Source organism: Anas platyrhynchos, chromosome 1 (genome assembly GCF_047663525.1).
Source record: "Anas platyrhynchos isolate ZD024472 breed Pekin duck chromosome 1, IASCAAS_PekinDuck_T2T, whole genome shotgun sequence".
Taxonomy (NCBI): domain Eukaryota; kingdom Metazoa; phylum Chordata; class Aves; order Anseriformes; family Anatidae; genus Anas; species Anas platyrhynchos.
Genome location: NC_092587.1, coordinates 75,306,868 through 75,332,131, shown reverse-complemented (window position 1 = coordinate 75,332,131; position 25,264 = coordinate 75,306,868). Strand labels below are relative to the sequence as shown.

General features: G+C 45.0%; 1 protein-coding gene across 1 annotated transcript; it reads left to right on the top strand.

The window, feature by feature from the left end:
* Positions 1–3,090: 3,090 nt before the first annotated feature.
* On the top strand, positions 3,091–24,731 carry SSPN (sarcospan). The gene is made up of 3 exons (XM_005022984.6): positions 3,091–3,539; positions 17,432–17,518; positions 22,493–24,731. The coding sequence occupies exons 1-3, from the start codon at positions 3,093–3,095 to the stop codon at positions 22,853–22,855; spliced, it is 897 nt and encodes a 298-aa protein (XP_005023041.3). The 5' UTR covers positions 3,091–3,092; the 3' UTR covers positions 22,856–24,731.
* Positions 24,732–25,264: the final 533 nt, after the last annotated feature.

Here is a 25,264-nt window from a genome sequence, read left to right as displayed (position 1 = left end):
TTACTCTGGAAAATTTAGTGTTATTTCAGTGTCCTCATTTAATCTTTCAATTTCTAAAAAAGTAATTCTTTTAATTTCTCATTGCTATCCAGTACTGTGAATTCTTTCACAGCTGTTTTACCCTAGATTGTTAATGCCAAGTGGAATCAGCAAATACAATCTGGTTCAGATAATAATTATGGAAGATCAATCCTGCATCCGACGCTTTTCTCTGTCCCCATTAAACTTCCCAGCATGTAAGACATGCATGCTTGGCTCTGCAGGGAAGGCCAGCCATGGTAAAACGACATTTTTTCTCTTTTGTACACACTGTTTAATCATTTCAGAACAACGCCATCCCCATCCCCATTTTTTTCCATGTGTTTGCTCCCACATTCTTTTCCGTATAACTGTGTATTGCTGTGGAGATAAGTTATGGCATACATAATTTTAAGTATTGCTGTTGTCCAGTTGCAATGTGGTCCAACAGCCTGGCAAACAGCCAGAGCAGCAAGGCAAAGTGTAGCTGAGAGCTGCTTCTGCCCCTCACCGTGAGGCTGGTGCCTCCCTGTGCCTCCAGCCCCACCACCAGCCAGCTCCAGACCCTGCCTAGGAGAGAGTCTCTGGCTCAGCAGGACCACTGCAGATGGTGACTGATGTCTTTAGTTTCCTTGGGAAAACCGAGTGCAGCAAGTGGTGCAGCTGTTCCAGACCCAATGGCTGTGAAAAGGTAAACTTTGGGCTGTGTTGACCACGTTTCATGCCCAAACCTTCCTGTTGCTGTACAGAAGACATCTGCTGAAGTGGCCTTGACTTCTTCTGGTTAAGGACTCTGGACACTGGTCACAAAGTTCAGATTTCAAAGGGGCCACAGGAGGCTGGGACCCAAGTGGATTTCCCACCTACATACTGTAGGAGGTATTCAGCCTGCTGCTTGTGGAGCATGGCCTCACTTTTGAGATACTTTTACGATACCATATAAAAATGTATTTAGTCACCTGTTTTAAGAGAAATTCTTGGACCAGAAGATAAGCAAGGGCTGTTATTGGCTGCAATGCAATGTATTTGTTCATTTTATCGACTTTGGTTTAAATCTGTTCATCTTCCTTGGGCAGTTACTCCTCCTGAAACCAATGTGACTGTCAGCATGAATAAAGCGGGTAGAATTTGGGCCCTCTTAGAAGCCAACAGTCATAAATCTAGCTACCAGGCCAAAGCCAGGTGTTAGAAACAATGCTGAGGTTTTTCTGGAGGGAAAAAAATGGTAAAAAATGGAGAAAAGGACTAGGGAATGGAAGGAAAGAAAGAAAATATATCTAATCCTTATTATTATGGTAGGTGTTAAACTGGGCATCAGTGAAATGTTTGTTCTCCTCTTTGCCACTGCTCCACTATCCACCTTGGTGATGTTCCTCAAGCAGCACATCGCTCTCACAGCTGTGGTTAAATACATTGTGTGCAGCTTTGAGCCTAGAAATGAGGTGCACGAGGAAGTGCAACCTTTCACGAGAATGTTTAAAAAAGTGGATGATGGTGACAAAATTTCTTGGCTAGAAGCTGTGAAAACACAATATAGTAGCCAGCAAGGTGTTTTGTTTTGTTTTGTTTTGTTTTGTTTTACAGGTTTTCTTCACCTCTATTTTCTTCTCTTTTTTTTTTTTTTTTTTGAACAATATATCTTAATTTTGCTCTGTGGATGTAGCATGAGAATTATGTGCACAGAAAGCACCTGAAATCATTTTGTTTCTAGTTTCCTTTCATACGTTCGGTAGTATAAATAACTGAAGAGGATATTGCTTAACCCATAAAGCAAAGTGACATCATAATTTATTAATACAGAAGACACAGCTCGTTGCCGTTAAACGCCATAAAGAGCTGAAAATAGAGTAGTTTCTCAGAAGGCATTGCCAATATGTCAGAGGAAAGACTTCTTTGATGCTCTCTCAGCATGCCGAAGATCCTCTCCATGCACTTCGACATTTTGGTTATTCCTCCCCAAACCACTCTGCAGCCCTCAAAGGCGGCTTTGCTGCCCATTTCCCCAGATCCCAGTCCTTCCTTCTGGTGCTTTCCTCTTGTTGCTCACTCCCATAACTAAATAATATGCTGCTCCCGTTGGCTTTGTGGGGTGGCAGCAGGAGCCCACGTGTCCCTGTGGTGTCCCAGTGGTGTCCCCATGGCATCTGCCAAGGCGGGAGCCCCGCACAGGCAGCAAAGGACAGGCTGCATCATGTGCAGTGCCCAGATCCTGGCAGGGCAGTACAGCAGGCTGCACACCCTTGGGCTCCGGTCCAGCAAAGCATTTAAGCACCTGCTTACCCCTAAGATTTGGAGTAATTCCTCTGGTGTGAGCTAAGCACAGGCTTCACCGCAGCCTTGTGCTTCCCACGGTCTTCCCTTGAGAGGGCGTCCGGTGTCCCCTCCTGTGCAGAACTGCTCCCAGCTGATTTCTGCACACCCCCATCCTGCTGCCATCCCCATGGGCAACCCCCCAGGACACCCCGCCAGTATCTGAGGGGCTCTGCCCAGGCTGCACAACAATTTTAGGGTATTCCAGAAAAAAAAAAAAAAAAAGCCACTTCTGCATGCTTTCCCCAAGCACTGGTTTGAGCCGTTTGGGCAAAGTGACCATGCGCCCATGATAAGATGTCACTCCCTTATCTATTGCACATCAGCAATCTTCTGGTAGGGATAGCCCGTGGCCCTGGAGGCCCGTTTGGCAGATGTTTGGCATCACTGTTCTCTGGCCACCTGGCTGCATGAGGTGCCTAGCCCTGCCACTACAACCTGAGGGAGGAGCAGGACTTCCTCCTGGCACCCCAGGGGATTTTCACAGGATAATGACTGGAATTTTCACTCCTTGTTAATTACGCAGGTTGCATGTGCTTGGTCAAACCCCCCTGCCAGTACCTATGTCTCCTGCCCTGGCCTTGCCAGCTCCCTGCCCACCCAGTCCCCGTGGGGACAGGAGCCAGTTTGTGCTCACATCGCTGCGGCCCAGTGCTTGCCGGTCCCTGTGCAGTGCCAGCATGTTGGCAGTTGGCTACCCCCCTTGAATCCCCCTCTTCTCTGGGCTATATGTGGCATTTCCAAGCCCTGACAGCCTGCTCTGAATGTTTTCCATATTTGTTCAGCCTCCTCCTTGGTTCAAATACCAGGAACAACTCAGGCAGCACGAAGTGAGGCTTTGGGGGGCAGAAAAACCCTTGCACACCCGTCGGCGCACGCACACGCACGTGAGAAACAGCATGGGGAAGGAGAAGAAAGCCCAGCACAACGCATCCCTTAACAGCCAGAGCCAGTCACCTGAAGGGGAGAAAAGCACCGGCTCGAGCAAGACGCAGGAGCCAGCAATGAAGAAGAAGAAGAAGAAAAGCAAGGGGGATCCCAAAGCTGGCCAGGAGGAGGAATCCCACACGTGTTGTGGCTGCCGTTTTCCACTGCTGTTTGCTTTGTTGCAGCTGGTATTCGGCGTCTCTGTAACAGTGCTGGGCTTCCTTATGGCAGGCATCAGCTCTTCTCTGCTAGTCAGAGACACTCCATATTGGGCTGGGATAATTGTAAGCATAAAGTCTGTTTCTACATAAAGTGCCTTTGCCAGCATTAATGCAAGCTGCATGACGCTACACTTTAGACTAACCAACTGCATGCACAACACCATTCGAGTTATGCTAACTAAGAATGTTACTGGGATTAAACATCTGATCCCAAGGAAACTGCTCCTGCAAAATAACAAAATCTTTCATATTCTTCCCTGAAATACAACAACAGATCTTAAATAAAACTCATGCTTGCTGGTCACTAGATGTATGTATGAGCTTTTGCTTCGCAGTGGGTTCGTGCTGAAAGAAATGCTGATTATTTATGCTGCCTCCCCCCTTTCCCCATATGAACCATAATAGTCAGGTTTGAGAAGCGGGGGCACTCTCAACTTTTAGCTGGGCGTGCTGATGGTAGCACAAGAGGAGAAATGGCTGTCCACACAGCTTCCTTGCTGCGCTGCGATTTAACCCCTTTTTCACCCATGGTTCCCAGCAAAGCCAAGACCGCACGTGACTGTGGGGCTCTGGGGGAGGGGGCAGTGACATGCACGTGCTGGGGGGGCAAGGCAGGGTCCTGCAGGAAAAGGGGACCCCTGGGGGAGCGCTGCTGGTCAGGATGCCTGTGCTGACAGCGGGGTCTGGGTGGCCCCACTTGGCCGTGTGGTCCGGTATGTTAGCAGCCTGGGATGTGCCATGGGTGTAATTCAATAGGCAGATTTTCTCCCAAAAGCAGCAGGCTTCAGGAAAATGGATACAGGAGCATTAGCACTACTTTGGGTGTTGTTAGACTGCAAGAACTTCCAGCAATGATCTGACCACCCAGATTGCTGGGGTTTGCTGTATGGACCCTGCTGGTGGGGGTGAATGTGACACCTCCACACTAGCAAGCCCTAAGCAGCTGCTGGAGGCAGCAGCCTAAAGGAGACCCTCAAGGTGGGCTAGGAGCAGGGCCTGAGCTCTCAAGCAAAGCAGAATATCCTTGCTCATCTCATCATTCTCGTTTTTCTTGTGACAGAAGAGTTATCAAAGAGTTTAATGGTGTTTCATAGGGTGAGAGCCTGCCCTTGCTCAGGAGGAGGACTTCCTCTTGGGGGTCTTCTCTGTTAACTTACAAGGGAGAAGTATCTGTTATAAAATAGCAGCTTGTGACATTTTCACTCTTCCTGTTTATTTTGAGATCCTGGAAGTCAGATTCTCTTTTTTCCAGGCAGCGCAGCGCTTGTAGCATCCCAGGTTAGAAATAGCTTTTGCAGGAGAAAAGTTGTCACAAAAAGACTGGAAAAGGACCAAGCTCAGCTGAAGTAGTGTATGGACAGGGATCTGAAAAAAAACCCTTGGCCCTGTGAATGTCATCAGTGTCAAAGCGGTGCTGATCTGAGACATCCACACAGGCCTGATCTCCCTCAGGCATGCCTGAGACTCAAACAGCATCTCTGTTTTGTAAGGCTGAGCTGTAACCCCTAGCATTTTTAGCAACAACCGCCTGCAGTAGTGACGTCTGGGCGACCACACAAGGCAAAGCTCCATCGCTTTTAGAGTTCCCACCTGAAAAACAAGTGAAACTTGTTGTGTGCATTCCTGAGCTAGCCCACAGCTCAAAGCAGAACTCAGCCTGGGACCATGCTGACTGGCTCTCACGGTGTCATTCTCTTAATTCTGCAGGGGGCTGTCACTTCCATGGCTGTCGTGAGGACCTGTGTATACTGAGGGATGAGCATGGGGACCCATGGGGGGTGGTTACCATAGGTATGGTTCAAGTTGGATGGCAACTCTCACCATAGGGACCCTGGCGGGATGTTGAGCCACTGGCATGTCTATATCTGGTCTGATTCCTCCCTGGCTCAAAACAGCATGTTGCTTTTGATGCTGATTGTCCTCATGGTGATGGCAGGGACTGTGTGCCAGGGGGACATGGCCAGGAAGGCTTTCTTGCATGCTCAGCCCAAAGTAGAAGGCAAAGAGGGCTCTGACCTTGCCCAGTGATCAGATGCCAGCAGGGGAAAAGGGAAGCCAGGAAGGAGAGGTGGAGGGGGTAGCGAAGCCCCAGAGACTCCCCAACAAGAGATCATGCGGAGAACTGGCCATGTCTGATGCACCACAGGAATAATGAAGAGTGTATTTCTAAGGGGCAAAATACCGGGGGCAAGAGGTGATGCTGCATTTATTGTGTTCCTGTGCTGTGATGTCCCTGTGGAAGTACCTAGTGCCCACTTGGCCATGAGGTGGAGATGGCCAGGAGCTGCTGAGATGGAGCTTCTGGGTGTGCGGTTCATGGGGTGCTGCAGGTGAGCTGTGATGAGAAACGTGCTGAGTTCTGTCCTCTGCAGAGCTGGGGAGGAATGGCCCACAAAAGAGGGTCCTCAGCTAGGACCTCCTGTGTGTTCATGAATGTTCTATGGTCACCTCCTGGGCTGCTGTGGGAAGCTGCATGGAGTCAAGTAGTCAAGGGATGGATAACCTACCCACATGCAGCTTGTAGAACAAGCATCAAGGCAGAAAGTGACTTCCCAAAACTCCTTTATTCACACAGAAAAGAGCAACAGAACATAAAGATGTAAAATACCAGAGCATATTTGTTTTAGTAGCATCCCACTCAAGTGCTCTTTTTAAGGGACTCAATTAGTATTCAGAATCAAGAACTTAAAAAATCTATTATCGAGACCTTTTTAGCAACATTAGAGATAATGCGTGAAGCTTATTCCTACTGTTACTCCATTGGAATTACACCAGGGCTGGATATGACCCCATGGCTGTTAATGCAGGATGACAGAAAAATGAAGGAAAATTGCTAATGTGTTAAATAGACCTTGATTGATGGGAGGATTTTTCTTCTTTATTAGTGTCAAAATGGTGACACCATTCCCTGCTGAAAACCAAGCACTATAGTGTCTCAATACGAATGAAAAGAAACTTATTTAGTTAAGAAAAATACTCCCAAGGAAAACCAAACCATGCCAGGCAGTCTGGATCAAACCAATTCAAAACCTGACTGCCTTGATAGCACAGACCATGACACAGGTGGTTTCACCATCCTATGAAATAAAGCATGTTCTATGCTGACTGGGAGCAGAGGAGAGCCATGGCACCAAAAAACATGTCCCCCATGAGGCTCCTGCCTTCAAGTGGAGCGCTTGCTACAGAAGGAAATGACACAGCTAGCTTGCATTGCATCAGAAACAGTTCACTGTGAAAACCAGTTAAAATGCACAGGTTTCAAATGAATTTCATCTGAAATCCGTGGGGCATTAGTCAGATACCAAATAAAAGGTTTATGGACAGAAATACAGAGCCTGTGTGATTTACCACTTCTGCTTCGGCTTGAACAGCCTACTACCTAGTAAAAAGTCTGCTACATTGTAGGGACAGAAAAAGAAGTGCAATTAATGAGGGTGGCATTCACTTCACCTATTTGTATCCATTTGCAGCAGAGGTGTCTAGACCATGGTTTGCATCTTCATGAAACCCCTGTCCTGAGCACCCAAAATTGCAGCCTGGGCTACAATGGCAATATGCTCCTTTCTGCTGTTTTGGAGGTGCTTGGACAAGCAGGTCACAAATCTACCCAGGAGTGCTTTTTTTTTTTTTTTTTTTTTCTGTATCATGCCACTGACTTGCCATGTAGCTCTGGCCAAGTTACTTAACCTTGCTCAGACTTTGTTATTTCCCCTGTAAAGAGGGGTTAATAATGGCTATCTGTCACCCTTGCTTTGAGATCCTTGGATGAAAAGTGTTGCAGAAGCAGTATATATTAATGGTGTCCTTTCATTCTTTTTCATTAGCTTGTGGCCTTTTGACATCCAGAAGAAGAAAAGATATGTTTTTCCTTGAAAATCTACTGTTAGATTATTTCCATTGTGATCAAAAGTAGAGGGTATCTGAAATCTCACAGGCAAGCTCCCTTTCAGCCCTTTTGCAGACTCAGGCAGTTAAGGAAGTTACAGAAATGCTGCTCATCAGAAAAGAATATCCATCCAGGGTGTTTATTATTTCTGTCAGGAAGTAATATTAAATCCATGTATATATGTTTGTACATACATGAAATTTGGATCTTTAGAGACATTGAAAAACAAACAAACAAACAAACAAACAAAAAACAAAACAAAACAAAAAAAATCACCATCTGTTACCCAAGCAAACCAAGGCAAAAAACATGGTTCCATCTGTACCCAGAGAAAAGGTCTCCAGGGTCCCATGGTCCTGGTCAGGGATAGCTTCATGGCTGCTGAGCCCCTCTCTGTTCTCCTACCCTATCGAGAGCAAAGTCCCCCCAGGAGCTACATGCCCACCAGATCCAGAGGGTCCCTGCACGATACCCAAGTGTTATCCATGACTCCTTGCTTTCTGGCCACACCACTGAAGCAGTGACTTCTTGAACCTGATGGAGTGAGGCTGTGTAACAGGACTGGCGGAGGAGTTTGGCTGGCTTTCCTGCTTTAGAGATCTTCCGATGTGTAGTGCGACGCAGGTAGCAAACAGCCAGGACCATCTCCCACTGCTGCGTGTCCCTATCAGATGCTGATAATTGAGATGTTTGTTTAATTGATGTCCTCCTGCATGCAGGTGACTCAGATGTTAGGTCCTGCCACCGCCTCAGCACATGCTTGTGGGCTGGTAAGCCTCAGTGCCAAAATCAATAGTGCTGCCTGTAACAGCCTCTGCCTCCCTTGTTTTTCAGGGGCTGAATCATGGTGGGTCTGGAGGGGAGGGCAAGTGATGTTACAAGGTTTCTGAACTCCATACCCTCATCTCTGCAAAGTCACTCCAGCCTCCCTTGTTCCCAGGGAGGCAGCAGAGCCCCTAAAATTAAGCTGGGTTTTTGAAACTGTAGAAGAGGATATTGTAGGGAGGATAGGTGTTGGGATTTTTTCCTTTCAGTACTTAAAGGGTTCTTATAAAAAGGGTGGAGAGGAACTCTTTACTTGTGTAGATAATGATAGGACAAGGAGGAATGTTTTTAAACTGAAAGAGGGGAGATTTAGAATGGATGTTAGGAAGACAGTTTTTACTCAGAGGGTGGTGAGGCACTGGAACAGGTTGCCCACAGAGGGTGTGGATGCCCCATCCCTGGAGGTGTTAAAGACCAGGTTGCATGGGGCCCTGGAAAACCTGATGTAGTGGGCAGCATCCCTGCCCATGGCAGGGGGCTTGGAACTTGATCTTTAAGGTCCCTTCCAACCCAAGCCACTCTATGATGATTCTATGATTTTCATCCTGGTACAGCACTGTCGGTGTTTATAACTGTTCAGGAGAAGCTTTGAGAACATTGTTGTGAGATGTATGCTAGTAGGATGGAGCCTTGCAGGTGCCTGTGGAGAAAAAAAAAAAAAAAAAAAAAAAAAGTACAAAAAAAAAAAAAAGTACAGTGTTGTGTTATAAAGTGATATAAAATAAATAGAAACTGAGGTTAAATGTGTCCTGGTGGTTGGTTATACCCACTCTCCTCTGGACTAGGATGGATTTGCTGTAGCTGCAGCTGTTCCTACAATGTAAATTGCTCCCCAGCTCAGTGTAACAAAGCAGCTCAAGGGCCACCTTGTCTCTGGCAATTTCTCAGCACAGATGAGTCTCTGTAGACATCTCCACCAAGAGCCTTTCATGTGATATAACATGGCAAATCTATGTGGGTAAACGCCCACCAGCCTTCCCTCCCTTTCTCTTTCCACCCATCCCTGCTGCTGAACGTGAGGTATGTCCACGAGGCCCTGCCAAGCACTAGACAGCCATCTTATGCGTGAGGCAGCCATTTTGTCTTCCTAGCAGGCATCAATAATTGGGAAGTATCCCAAGCTAGGGCAGGTGGAAACCAATCCCCTTCCATATCAATATGGAGGGTGACTGACTATTTCAAAGCCCTGGAAATGTGTTCTCTTTCAAAGCCTGAAAGAAAAGAGACACTTTCTTGTTAGGCCTGGCCCCTTGCTGATTTTTTTTGTTGTTGCTTTTGACACCTCTTCCTGCAGCAATTGTGGAGGTGGCTTTCAGTCAGGCTTTACCTCCTCTACAGCCTTGCTGGGTTTTTAACTTTCACTTGTTATTAGGGAAACCGATTTAAATTTTTAAAAAAAGAGGACACTTAAAAACTGGTGCCATCAAAGCATCTAATGGAAATGACAGTCATGCAGGCATCCATTTTTTATACAAGCAAGCTTCAATTAGCCATGGGCAAACATAAAAAGGTTTGAGGGAGGACTGCCTCCAAGAAGAGCCTCCAAGTTCAGGTATTTAATTGAGCCTTCTTCAAACTGTCTGAAACTCTGGATGGTATTCAATGAAGTATGCTGCAGGAAATACACTCCAGTATACTCCAGTACTTGTCTATAGTCATATATGAGCATAGCACCAGAGATATACTCTTCTGATCCCTCTGCCTTTTAAGCTCATTATTTTCTGAGAGTAACCATGCACTGATGTCTGTTTAACAGAAATCCATACTTATTTGGAGGAGGTGTGGAGTAGAAAACAATAGGAAGAAATGTTGAAAGGTCACCTTTCAGAAGGGAGTGGGCAGGGAGGTGCACACCAGAGGTCCATGTGATACCTGGTTAGGTGCTGACCTGATGCACCTACAGCTTCAGGAGAAAGCAGGGAGGAAATCAGAGTTCCTCACTGGATTATGCTTGTGTAAAAAGACTATGTAAGATCTGGAGAGGGAGGTTGTTCAAGTAGGTTTCTTCAGCCTCGGGAACCTTTTGGCTATAAAGAGATGATGGCATTCTGTAGCTTCACAACCGTGGACACATTTCAAATGGCAAGTCTCATTCACAAAGGACTGTTAGCTGTGCTATGCTACTCACATTGCAAATCACTGTTGGCTCTAGGAACTTTTACTTTTTTTGCTTGGTTCCCTCAGGCACTTTATTGCCCAGCAGTGTACTTCTGACTTAACAGCAATAATGAACTGCTGCTGCAGCTCCTGGTTTTGTAAGTGATGGTAGTCTCATGGTGCTTTGCCATGGGAATTAAGTCTCACTCTAGGAAAATTGACCATTGTCAATGCTGTGCAACTGACATAAATGGCAGAGATCATTACAGAAAAATATAGCTTCATTTGATTATGAGTGATTTTCCAGGGTTTTGATTACTTTACAGGCTTTAAAAGAAAGTCACATGTCTGATGTGGTGCATTATTGCAGGGTTTGAAGGAACATGTAGTAAAGACATCACTGTTTTAGTCCGTAGGTGGGTCAGTTATCCTGGGGTTTTATGGATGTTAAAAGAAAGATTTCCTAGCTGATGATGGTCTTTGTCTGCAACCACAATATGCATCTTTATCATTGTTAGAGCTATTATTTCTGGAAGTAATTTATATGCAACTAGACTTTCCTTAAATCTAATGAGAAATCTATGAGAGCAAAAAAACACTACGGAGCAGTACCTCTGTGTGGCGGATTGACTTCTTTTGCATGTGGTAGTGAGACCCAGGCTGACCCAAGGCTGATGAAAGCTAGCAGTTAAAGCTGCATGTAGTATTTACTTTTTTTTTGCAGTTTCCTCAAACCTCATAAAGAAATGAGTATCAGTGTCACTGTCTGCAAAACTCTGTAGGGATGTCTGGCATCAGAGATAATCCCATTTCATAATGACAAAGCCAACAGGAACATTTTCCTTCTTGCATCAAAGTCTGGGTCCAGTGGGACTGTTAAATTTGGTGGATAGCATGGCTTCTCTGAATATTTGGACAGGAGCTAAGCCTTGCCAGATATGACAAGGCTGGTAATCCATCAAGCTAAATATCTCCTCTGAGGGTAAGCCAGAGACTTCAGAGACAGTGAAAAGATGTAATTTCTTTACCCTTATCCTTACAAACAGAAAGATCACAGTGATTTGAAGTCAGCAACTATAAAGTAACTTGTCCGTAATGCAAATTTACCCCAAAATCTGTTAATAACATATTTTTCCCTGAAGTCGGAAAGTTTACAGTCTTGTTATAAATGAATAACCAGCCTATGGTACTGAAAGCATCAGCAATGCCATGTGGTGTTACACTGCATATACTTGAGAAGTATTGCCCTCTGGTGTGTGTGTTTTTTTGACCCCTAAAGGTTGTTGTAGGAGGTTCTTGCTCACTAGCCCCAGTATAAAGAGTAGAGGAGATATAGTTTGCCCATGTGAATTGCTTGCAGCAGTTGTCTTGTAGCATACTGTAGGCCCAAGATGATCATTTAAACCATTTTTTTGCCTCCTTCCTTAATTTCTTGGTGGATTTTTTTGACTCTCACACTTTACCAGCTGGATGTGACCAGTTTGCCAAGATGCTCTGGGTAAGAGGCACTTTTCTGGAGAAAGTCACCTAGTCTATAGCAACACTTGGGTTAAAATTGAAGCAACAATGAGAATTTTTTTTCCCCACAAATATACAAGGAAGAGATACAGGCAGATCAAAGCAATCTGAGGTTTTGAATGCTGCTGAAGTAAAGCAAACCACATTAATATGCCAGTGTGTGAAGATAAAGAATGCAAACCACAGCAGAAATTGGTGCCCTACATGTTCATATTTCCCCCCATTATGTATGTTACACAGCTATCTCCATCACCATCATGTGGTGCCCTTGCATCTCCTGTACACCTTGTGCTTGGTTCTTAAGTGACCAGATGTGAGAGAGATCCAAGGAAGATCGAGTGACAATGTCTACGAGCTTTGCCCAAAGGTCTTTCTTGGGTCCCAGGCTGCCCTGCATTGCCACCTGTGTTTGTTTCTGTCGGAGATGATGAGCCTGTTTTTCTCATTTGTGATCCTTTTAAGAGTTGTAGTAAGCTCGGTGGGAAGGACAGGACTGGCTGGTGCAGGAGGATGCTGGCACCATGCAGATGGTGCAGATGGTGCAGGATGTCAGCCCAAAGTGCTTTGGTGCAGCTGGAGCTATTCAGCATGGTGAGGTAGATGAAAGGAAAGTTGGTGGTGAGGGATTTCAGGTACTACCAGAAATTAGTCTTCCTAACTGCTTGGGTTCTGGTTTTAAGTTGATGAAGATATGTAAAGGCACACTCCTTGCAAGTGCTGAATGGATGTTGCTGTATGGTTGCAGCCTCATTGTCAAATATCTATTTTGCAGCAGAGCCTGAGGCTACAAGCTGTGAGAAATGCTCATTTGTGCTAGCCAGTGCGCACATACAGTTTGTTTGCCAAAGTCCTGTAGATCCAAGGACTGTGCCCTTAGATCCCCATGGTTGCAAGGAATATGCCAGGCAAATCAGCTGGAAGACCCACTTCTAAATACTTTTGAGATCAGGCCCTGTTCCTGTTGCAAACTACAAGAGCTTTAATTAGGTTCTCTTGACAGCGTGCTCTAGCCCTCTTTGGAGTAAGGGAAATGAAATGTTCAGAAAATGTTTATGCCTGTTTTGATTGTGGTTTTGAAATAATTAATTCTTAAGACTTTTTAGCCCTGAGATACTCTTGCCTAATGGGAACAAAGTCTGTTACTTCCCAATAAAAAGAAATAGCACTGGAGCTTTCTAGAGCAAAAACTTTTAATTTTTTTTAGCCAGTCCTAGTAAAGAGCCATTTTCACTGGATTGTAAACTGGGGGATTTCACAAGGTATTCCTTAACCAAAATTAAATCTGTACCCTTTCTACATGCATCTGTATCACATTTAGGTCTTTTTCTAGACAGTACTCTTCTATATTTAAATACTTTCCTTGGATAACCTTCCATGTCACTATCTATTCAGCAAAGGGTGTGTTAGTCCATCTGGAAAATTCTGAAATAAGATCTTGATATAAACTCAAGCTGAAATTTACTCAGCATAAAAATGCATATTTCTAGATTTACAGATAACAGTTACAAGAGCTGATCTAATTAACTGCTATTCTGTAGCTCTTATAGAATCTATTCTATTTGTATAACAAATGCATATCGATTGGTGGCAAGCAAGTGCTAAAGCAAGTTCAATTGCATTTAATGATGTTGTATGCTCAGTCAATAAGGCATAGGAAGTGTCTGCTTCAAGCTGGGATATTGCAATGGCTATTGAAGCACTGGGATGCAGGATTACCTCATGCTACTTCCCAATCAGCATCAACTGCATCCGTTGCCTGCTGTAAGGCAACTGTCTTAGTCACTTAGGGGGTACTGACAAATATTTACCAAAGGATTTTTATGGTTATTCTATTATACTTCACAGGTGTAATTCAAAACTGTTCTATTACTAATGTATAAAATAGAAGCAGAAAGCTGTTTTCTGTATAGATATTCCACGCTTTGGTTTTGCTCAGTGAGAGAATTTACCTTTAAAGAACAGAAATGTAAAACATGTGGTGGTCATAATCCTCAGCAACATTGCTTTTTACCATCATTCACAAAAATGCATACTTCTGGTTAAAAAAAAAAAAAAAAAAAAAAAAAAAAAAAAAAAAAAGTATATAGTTATAAAAGAAATACTTAAGCCTTCCGAAATATCCTAGCCAAGCCTTTCTGGAATCCCCACCCAGTGTAATCTTCTATAAATACCTCTATATAAAAACACCTCTCCAAATATCTCAGTATATTATTTAAATCCCAGAGGAATTTCAGAAAGTGTATGCAGGAATGGAAGTCCCTTTCAACGACAGCCTTTTGTATGGGAAGCTTTCTGAAGCAGGAGGCCTGATCCTGACATGCTAAAAGGCAGTGGGGTGTTTGCAGGGGTTGTACGAGGCCCTGTTTCAATCACACTTGATCAGTAGGGGAAAAAATAAATCCAGGCTGGTAAGTGGCAGCTCTGCAGCTCGTGCTTGACCCTGTCCTCAGCAGCACCTTCTGGTGATGGGTGCAGCTCCACTGCTTCCCGTGGGCCGGGACAGATACCCAAAGGGAAAGACAGCAGGGACTCGGTCCAGCGATGCTGCTGGAGTCAGCCAGAGGTGAATCTGGTCCTGGGTTCATGCAAGTGTAAATGCCCACCAGTGTAGCTGAAGCAAAGCAGATGTGATTTATTGCTCATCACAAGATCCTTTTAGCAGCAGGTACCAGCAATACTTAAGCCTAGCTTTAAGCAGCCCCTTTGGTTTGACATGAATCTGGGCATGTAGTGTTAAGCGGGTGTATATATGCGTTTTCTAGTGCTTGCTGCAAGTTGTTTCCTACTGCAAGTGGGGAAGTTTATTAGATATTACTAGAGGTGTGATCTCCTTAAGGTTTAAGTTTTATGGGCATGTTAATTGAATTAAAAGATTAATATACAGTGCAAGGGACCAAGGACATAGGTGATTAATCCTGAGAAATAAAACATGTTTGAGTCACAGAGAAGCACTATAGGGGGGAAAAATATCAGCACTGAAGGACCTTTGACAAGAAAGGTTGTTTTTTCCCCTGACAACCCTGTCAGCTACTGCTGTCAACAATAAAAAGAAGAAAACAAATAAATTGGAGGCCGTGTGTAAGTCATAGGACCAGAATATAAATACACATGACGTGGAGAGGAGTAAATAATACTGACGCTTTCTTTGGAAATGGTCTCAGGCAATACTTCCTATTCATGTCTTACTGAAATGACATGAAATAAAACTTTATGGTAAAAAGTATTATTAATCACACAGGTTCTTGAGGGACGTGACTACCTGTGTATTCAAAGGCACTCTTCCTTTACTGGGCTACTGGCTAATACCCTACACCGACAATGAAGGTATAAAGAAAACTTTGGTATTTTATTCATCAGATCATAAAAGAAGCGTGCTCAGCCATTGCTGTCTGAAAGGACATTTATGCATTTTTCACTACAGGTCAAGTAGTCCCCTGAAGAGCTGGAAATCTCCACATGAGCAGCACTGCCATGTTGTGCAGAAAGCAGGTGGGGAAGGGACCATGAAAGATCCCAGACTTATGGTCCCATCCCTGAGCAAAGGCAATATGTGCTTTTGTCTGATTTTGCCTGGAGAAGGCAAGTGACATTGTTCTGGGAAGGCAGAAAAACCCAAATTAATGACAAGACTTGAAAACCCTCATAGTAATATGAAGCAGAAAAATAGATTCTTGAGAATTTAATAGTTATTATTTATAATCAAGCTGCTACTAGTAAAGAGGATGAGGCTTGCTCCTGGCCGTATGTGAAGACAAGCCTTAGCAGCTTGAAAGCATGCTGCCTGATCTCTGCTAAGGTCCTCACTACAGCTGAGCCCCCTGGGATCCCACCATATCACACCTGAAGGTGTGACACAAAGTGACATTTAAGACCATGCACATGTCATCAGCTCTCCTGTTTTTCCAAGGCAGCCCATCTGTGCACTGTTTCCTCCAAGCATAGCTCCAACCTACAACTCCCTCTTGCCCTGCAATTACAGGCAGGATGCCCTGATCCAGCTCCAGCAGCCCAGTGGTGGCACCTGGGGATGCCCTCTGGCACCCACGTGGATCCTGCTGTCCAGGAACAGGGGAAGCTGCCAAAAAAAGATACAGGCTGTTTGCAGAGCCATGGTTCTGGCCCACCTCTTAAAATGCCAAGTGTGTGCGGGCATGGGGATCAAGTTGCCACTGGTTGGGTTTCTCCCACCAAAGAACACAGGTAGCACAGGTGAACTTGGGACTTGAACATCCTAAATATTTCTGCTTTCCAAAAGACAAGGATGTGTATACACCCAGCAAAATCCCATGAGAAACTCATTGGGAGGTTAAAGGAATAAGTGATCAGATGTTCACTGCTGCCAGGTGCCAACCAGCAGAGAAGAAATTTCATAAATCAGTGTTAAATACTCATTCACAAATTCTAGGCAAGTTGATTTCAATCTTGGTTTTATAAGGTAAAAGTTAAAGGAAGTCTGTTCATGGAAATGAGTCAGTCAGCTGGGAAACATCCCAAGACCTGCAGTGAGTGAAAGACCCAGTGAAGGTCATGAGTTGGGCTCCTCAACACTTGAACAAGGAGAGGATAAGGTCCATGTGGGACTGCTTGATTCAGTGATGCCCAAATTGTGTTTTGCAGACAGTGGTGAGCTGTGGGGTGCAGGGCTGCTGCCTGCTGTCCATTGAAACAAGGGACACAGGGAACAGGGCAGGCAAGTGTTGTCTGGGTCTGCCAGGTCCTGCATCCTCCTGTGATTTGCTTACTGGTCCTCCAAAATGTGTGGGAGAAGAAGGCTCTTGGTTGGAGTTCTCAGCACTATGGGGGCCTGGAAAGCACTGCTTAAAAAAAGGAAATTCCATTTATTGGGCTGGCTTATGCATTCCTCAGAGCAGGAGCTTCCCTCTTTATGTGGCTGGAAAATGCCTACCAGTGAGTATGCCTCTTCAAATAAATCTCAATCTTCAGAATTAATAACAAAGACAGCTAAATGAATACTAAAGTGCATGAATACTTTTCCATTACTGTTAACCATCAGCAATTACTGCCACAGGGATAAAATGCAGTCTCAGATTGCAGGGGAGATGTCCTCTTTGGTATGGTGTCCATTCTGGGAAAGATTGAAAGCCTCTGCTATAAACTGTGCTGCTTCTTATCCTGAGGTAGCTATGATTACTGATTTACAACCACATATCCCACAATGGTGACATAAAAACCCAGACAGCATCCAGCGGTATGCAGGAAGGTGATCTTGGGGCTTACAAGCCCAGCTTCATAAGCCTTCTGCTCCTTTTTGACAGTTACATGGACAAAAGTTCAGTATGCATCCTGGAAGGGTCTTGCCAAGCTGAAACTTTGTAGGTCTGATTCACAAAGCCCCTCAGGGTAGGTTCTTTGTGCCTTGGTGTCTATGAAGTGGAGGTTAATGCTCTTTCCTCACAATCCATACATATGAGGCTCTTACACCTATAGCTGTAGCCCCTATGCAAAGTATTTGACTTACATGCTGCTCCTTGAGTTACAGACATGCTAAGACAGAAAGGTGTTTTGGCTTGAAAGATGTTATTTTTGTTGTTGTTGTACTTTAAAACAAACAAACAACAACAAAACAACAACAACAACACTGACACATTTTAAATCTTTTCCCTTGCAGGTCTGCGTGGTTTCCTTAGTGGGGTTTGTTATGCTTTGTATCTCATACCAACCTGATGAGAAGACATGTGTGCAGTTCACAGTAAAGGTACATTGACTTTTTGTTATTTATTTTTCTTCTTGTGTCATTAAATACAATCAGAAAAGTTGATGCTGGGGATATTTTTAAGGCCACATGAATAGTAGTGAAAATGCACCTGAAATGCAACAATGGTTTTCTGGTATTTTCCAAGCAGCTAAGAAAGAATTTGTAGTGTATAAACGGAAAACTGCAATGAATATTTGAAAACTGAACAAGACACTTTTTATTATTTGCCATATTTTAAGAATATTAAGGAGAGACTGATTAACAAAGCTGGAATAATTTGTAAGGTGTTCAGTGAAAGATAGGGGTTACTGATTAAGTAGGGACGATCAGAGAGAGCCAGGTAAGAATTAATGTGAGATAGAACAGGTCCACTTTAATTAAGTGTTAATTTTTAATGTGGTCTTAGAAGCATCTCCGCATCATCCCAGCAGTTTTGCTCCTCACCATGAAATAAGAAAGTGATTGGGCAGAGGTTCATTAAAAAGCGTGTCTGGAAATCTCTGCCTACCCACCTTTCTGGTCAGGGAGAGGGCTTTGTCTGACATAGTGACTTCTGCCAGGGTCAGGCATTGAAAACATGGGAGAGCATTAGCACACCTTGGGAACAAGTGTTCTTCCATGAACGAAATTCCCATCTGAGCATTGCAAAAGAAGCACAGAAGCTGTGCACCTTGTCCTGCCTCAGACCCCAAAATCATGCTTCAGTGACAGCAATAAGTGACTAGAAAATGAATACTGAGGGTGCTTGTTCCAGAGGGGAAATTTCTAACACCATTTATCTGGGCTGGTTTTCCTTATTATTGTAATTTTGAGGGCTCTTAATATTTTTCAGACACATAATAACCAGGAAAAATACCAACACAAACAACACAAAATAACAGTGATTATTAACTGAGGAAGGTAGAAGGAAATCAAATGCAAGGAACGGATTTTCAAAACCTGGCATTCATCCTCCCTTAGAAATTAGGCCCTGGAGTGTCTTTTGTGCCTTTCTAAAGCTTCTCCTGTGCTTACAGAAAGAAAGTAGGAAGGAGAACAATTATTTCCATGCTTTGATTGCCTTCAGGTTCTTGTCCCCTCACCTTCACACATGGCAGTAAGCACAGCAGCTGCCTGGGGAGCTGCAGAGAGGGGTGGGAGCTACCATGACAGGCTTTGTGCTGCTTGCCCAGCAGCATCGCACTGAACTTCACTCCTCCCATGCAGGAAGGGAGGCAACTATCCCTGGTGGTGGGCCAGTGAGTTGGGCTGGGTGGCTCAAGTCTCTTCCACTTCTAGCAGCAGCACCAACATGGGCAGTGAGGAGCGTGGGACATTTCTCCCCCAAGAAAATAAATACTCTTGAAGTGCGCCCCAAGTCGTGTAAAATGGGTTATTCTCATCAGTTTTGCCAGAAATGGAGCTGAAGTCTCCCTCAGAAGATTTCTGGTGCAGTCAAAAGCTGGTGGGCTGTTTCCCATTCAGAGGATCCTCCCCCACAAAATCCACCTTCACACTGTTTACTATTGCACCACGCCACAGGACTGGGTCAGTCCGAGGCTCTTCACCCCTCCTGTTCCACATCCCCACTAAGAGCCAGCATCCCCCTGTGACTCCCCTCCCCACTGCCCCTTCAAACAAACCGCTTCTGGCTACGGGGCACGTACCTGTTTTAAACAATGTAGGAGCTTAAAGCCTCTTCCTGGGCTTTGATCACACAGGACCCATCTAAACCTCCAATATCATGTCTCAGATCTGCAGCTGCCAGTTGAAGGCTATTCTCTGAACAAAAGGAAAGTGATATTATCTATTTAGCAACAAAGCCGAGCATGCAAAATTATGATCATGAGCCAAAGACAAACTCCTGAAGTTAGTTCCTGTTCCACAGGGGCTCTCCGCTTTGTCCAGCACCGAGGCTGGGTCCAGCCCTATCTGCCCCAATTCTCCTCCTCAGGACTTGCTGCCCAGTCCAAGCCCTGCCCTCACTTTGGTGGCTGGTGCCCACTGGAGCTCCACACAGCTGCTGAGCATCCTCCTAGAAGACAATTTTAGTTGGTTTCTCCTGGAGTGGAGGAAGCACCCCAGTATGCCTTATGTGGTCCAAGGTTCATTTTGGGTGGAGGACCACACACGTATAGCTCTGGTAGGTTTTAGGCCACCCCCAGGGTGACCCTATTAAGACTGTGAGGGACTCCCTATGATGGGAAACTGGAGGAGAGCCACACAGTCCTTCCTCCCTTTGCCAGCTGCTTCTTTCATTTCACACTTGCATGAACCCTGGAGCCCATCAACAAAAGGAGGCACAAGAACTGCTTTCAGCAGAAGCCCCTGTCTGAGACTACTGCAGGTATCTGCAGCACCCCATGTGTCAGCAGGAAGGGAGGACAACCACCGCTGGGAGGGTGGCTTCCACCATGCTGGTGGTGGGTGGGGGTGATATGTGGTGGACCACCACCATTTTCAGGGGGATGCCAGTGAGCTTCAGGGTAGCTTTCTGCCCCTGCCCCTCCTCTGCTTCCATGGGAAACATGTCCTGATCACAGCATCTCCCATGGCAGTATGACACCCTCTACTCCTGCCCACCCAGCCCCGGCAGCCCACGCCATGACACACACGGTGGTTCCTCTTTCCTGCTCGAGGTGGCTCAAGACTGAGCCAGCACAGCCTTCAAAAGGGGTTCTCCAGACCCACATCAGCAAACCCTGCTGGTTTCATCCCTGATAAGTGTGAAAAGCCTTTATTATGAAACACTAGATGCATATTAGATGCTTTATTTTCTTTTCAGCATTGACCAAAACTATCACCGCTAAATACTGCTGAAAGTTTCTTCCTCATATGAGGAAGCTGAGGGAGGATGAGCTGCAATGCTCTGACCTCATTGTACGCTGCTTCTCCCTTCTTCCTTTTTCTCCTTCTACTTAAACAGCAGTCACCGTGCCTATTTCTATGAGGCCACTACAAACAGTTTTCCAGTGGCATGTTCTAGTTCCTGGGCAGAGCTCACTGTGCAGTCATATTTGCAACATTGAAGTTGCCTCCAGGTCTGGCATGTGATTTATCTGCTGATGGGATCCCAATGCTCTTTGTCTTGTGCTCTCTCATAGGCAGTACTTGCATTTGCCTCACCTTTGATATTGGGAACTGTGTTCATTTTTGGAATCTTGTAAAGTTATTCCTCTGAAAATACCTTGAGAGAATAACGCACTGTTTGGAAATTGCCCTACATCCCCACACATCTCTGTTCACCTCTGAGGACTGCCAGAAGAGCTGCCCATGTATTCTGTGTGTTTCAGCGGGACTCTGAAATTTCCTCCCCCTTCGGCACATAACAGGCACGTTCTTGCTCACTGTACCTGGAGGGTACATAAGGTTGTGGATTTCATGCTAGTTTGTGCTCACTTTGGATAGAAGTTCACAGTGAAATGAAATACATGCCGGGGAGAAGCAGGCACACCATGTAGTCTCAGCTTAACATCTCATTTATTAGGGAGGCCTGATTCTGTCTTCCACTGGGCTGAATCCAGGGTCATTTTGAAGCTGCCTTGGGTTTAAGACTGCAGGGGAAGTCATTAAATTTAATTGTAGCCATGTCTTGGAATGAAGATCTAGCTGTAGGAATTCTGTTAGTTGGCGAGGAAAATCTATTTACAGCTTGAAGACTAGCAATAAGACTAAATATTTCAAACTGAAAACTGAATAGGAAGATTGATTTGCACTGTAGATTTAAGACAAATACATCAGGAGTGTGAATTTTATCAAGATATACATACTTGGAGTTTCAAGGTCATAAAAATGCTTTATATTGATAGTCTGCTTGTGATATTGAGGTTAAGAGATAGGGAGAGAAGCCACTGTTTAAAATAACAGATTCCCAGCCATGCCATGTGTCTGACAGATAAGATGCCAAGAAAAATAAATGTTTTTACAGTGCTGAACAGAACCAAAAATGGTATTTTGGCTAAATACAGCATATGATTTTAATATAAATTCACACATTTTGTGTGAACAGAGTATCACTTGCCAGCTCCAACCATTGACGGGGAGGGAAATCCATATGCTCTGGTATCCAAAGGTCTCAGGTGCAACCCTGAGCAACAATGGCTCCAGAAGACTGCAAGTTTCCATGTGCTTGTGGGGATGGGCTCTGAATAGATTCCCTCCATGAAAGCCACCCCTACTTTAAAGCTGCCACTGCTGTAAGGAGAAGGGGGAGGTGACAAAGCCATGTCCTTCTCATGCAGTACTGGGGTGGCACTGGGAAGTCAGAGGCACGTGATGCTCCTTCACACCTTTGAAAGGCTTCTTCCTCATGTTCATGGGGTAGGTTTTCCAAGGGGATTTAGCATGGCATGTGCTTCCTCATGGAAATGTGCCGGTACCAGGAAGCGGGCAGGCTGGCTGCTGTTGCAGGGCCACGAGCAGGAGATCAGACATCTCACTGACTGATTTGCAAGTGTAAATCAGATTTGTTCGGGCATGCAAACCAAGAGCCAGGAATACCATGTGAGCCAAGTCTCAGAAACACCTACTTCTCAGCACAGCCTGGGATAATATGTCAGCACAAGCCTCAGTCTCCTTAGCTCTACTTCAAGACTGCTACACTAATTTACCTCAACTGATGACTGTAATGATGATTGTAATGACTGATGACAGCCAACTCACGGACAACAGCAGGGGAAGATGCTCCCTTCCTCTCTATAAAGCTGGAAGTCTTCATGGTGCTCTTATAAAGTCTCAAAATTGCAAGGCAATGCTCATATAAAATAGGCAAGACAAAAATACTAGCTCTTGAAATGATCTGCTGAACTTTGCATCACCAGGGATTTATATCTGCCTTGCAATTTTTGAAGACCACAATGTCTGGACAGCACATTGAATTCATGCATTTCCTGTGAAAAACATGTTCATATATTCATTCTGTGTTCCTCACTCTTTGTGTAGATAGAAAATGAGTGTTTTATTTTTCCTTCTTTTTTTCTTTTTTCTTTCTTTCAGCTGATGTATTTTCTGCTGAGTGCCGTGGGTCTGGTTGTCTGTGTTCTGGCAGTGGCTTTTTCTACCCACCATTATCTACAGATCACAAGATTTACCTGTGATACCATCCTTGAGTCCTGCCAATGCAAACTGGACACGACAGACCCCCTCAGTAGGACCTTTGTCTACCAGGATGCAGACTGCAGCAGTGTCACCAGCATGCTCAACCTGTACTTGCTTCTGCAGATGGTTCTCAATCTGATCGGAGCCCTGGTGTGTCTGTCGGCATGCTTTGTGATGTGGAAACACAGATACCAGGTCTTTTATGTGGGCGTTCGATTCTACCCTTTAACTGCTTCTGAAGGCCAGCAACAGAAAGTATAGGGTTTGGGCTAGCAGGGGGCTGTAGCCAGAGAATGGAAAATGTCAGCATACTGCCACCATAGACACTGCACATGGGTGAGTGTTTGTAAGGTTTTTGACAAGGAAACACATTCACACAGGTTAAATGAATATATTTTTCATTCATTTTATGAGCAATTTGTATGGCTACTCCTACAAAAGGTCCCTAGTGAGACTATCTAGAGGGCACCCGAAATCCTAAAATGCAGCTCTACTAGCACTCACAGAAGAGACTCTTTAGTAGCCATAGACAACATGAAAGCTTAAAAAAATCATTGGGAACTCATCTGCAGGGCTACAGCCATTTAGACATCAGGTCCATTTCCCTTGCTTGTAGAGATCTATTCCTGCCTTCAGAGGAGCTGCACTGACTCCTACCAGATGAAGATCTGGTCCAAACTGCTTTATTATAATTATGCCAATCATGCTTAGGGAATATATTGTCTCTTGGATGCAGTAGGTATAATCCACACTAACCTGACGGGGATTTACCATATGGAAAGGTAATAAGGGAGGTCAAGACCTCTTCAAATGCAGGCTGAGATCAGCAGCATATGTGAATATGCTGATGACTACCATGTAAAGAACATGTTTCAGAGCAACTGGTGAAGTTGGTTACCTAACCCAATTACTAAAAAACACCATTTTCTGTGGGTTGACTGATGGTGATGGGGTGGGAGCTGCTTCAGACCCCTCATTTCTGAGCACTTTGTGAGAAAAGATCGATTTAAGAAACCTTGAGCTGATCTCCTGAAATGGAGGCCCCTAAATCACCAGTCATGTTGAAAACCCTGTTGACACTGCTATAATTGCATGCTCCCAAACCCGGCATCGGGCCAGTTCCACCAATTATGCTCACAGCACAAAAGGCCAAGTGCGTTTTTGGTGTAACTCTTCTGAAGACAATCAGCCTCACACACCAGCTGTGGATTTGGGCCAACAGCCCTGAAAGATATATCCCTGCAACAATCAATGTTTTTAAAATGGGGTGGAGGGAGGGAAGCAAGAAGAGACTTCCAGTCTCCCAAAGACATCATTTGTGATAATGAGAGCAAGAGAATGAGGATTTCTTAAAAAGCAACGTAGAATAACAAAACTGTATTCAAACAGCACTCTTAAAGTGTGGCTCTGAAAGTGCTTTACACTTAATTAGCCTTATACCAGGATGAGTATGCTGGCTTGTCCCTTGGACAGTCATCTCCACCTGCGCAGCATGGGCTCTCCGGAGGCAGGAACAGCCCTGAGTTGGCAGCACTTCTCCCCACCAGCTGTATCAGCACAAGTGCAGGGCAGCCAGTGCTCACACCCTGCCATGAGTACAGATTTCCCAGTCCTTGCCAGGACCAGGGTGTCTCTGAGGTGGGGTGGAGCAATCACAGGCAAGACAAACTATGCCACAATCATTATAAGCAAGGAGGAAGCAAGCCGATTTTTTACAAGGCTTCAAACAAGCAAAAACGTTCTGTTTCTTCTGGAAGAAAAAAAAAAAAAAAAAAAAAAGGCACCAGTGAGTCAAAAAACTAGTCTGTCAAAAAGCTAGTTGTGTAAGCAGCTCTAATCCCACCCAAGAAGTGCCTTCCATGCAGTGATCACACATCATGCCAAGGCTAGACTGGCATGCCTCCAGGGTCAGAAGACCGCAGTGTGGTTCAGTCTCCTGTGATCCACCTAGAGCAAAGCAATGTTGTAAGTGCTCATGTTTTTGTCATGAAGACAGCTTCTAGCGTAGATGCACCAACAGTCACCAAAATGCTCTCTGCTGAGCTGCAGAATGACGACTTTTCAAAAATGCAACTTTTGAGACCAGCTCCCTAAATTTTTTATTTAAAAAAAAAAAAAAAAAAAAAAAAAAAAACAAGTGACACTAGCAAGCATAGCTGCAGGGGCACATTTGTGAGGACTCCAGTCTGCTTGCCCATGTCACCACCTATACTAAGTCCTAAACTGGATTCTCAGGTATGCTTGGGGCCAGCTGAGACGGTGGTGGAGTGCACAGTGGCCCATCAAGGTAGGATCTGGCGTTACAGTGGTGGGAACCAGCCCATCACCCCTGACTTTGGTGGAGCGTGCTGCAGCCAGTGCTGGTGGACCTATGCCATGGCCCAACTCCCATATGAAGTGGATGAAGTGGATACATAGGAGTTTGGGGGGCTTACTCTTGCCCTTACCACCAGGCTCTCTGCCTTGATGGCTATGAAGCCAGAGAAGGGCTCTGCTGGCAGAGCAGGGCACATTTCCTACTGTGCCCCTTCCAAAATCTCCTGTTGTTCAGAAAATAACTGGGTACCTGCCTGGGATATCTTTTGGGGAAGCCCTGGTGGATTTTTGGATGCTCTTTGGGGGACTGGTAGGGAGGGATATGGGTGACAGGGAAGGGAAAAGGGATGTTGA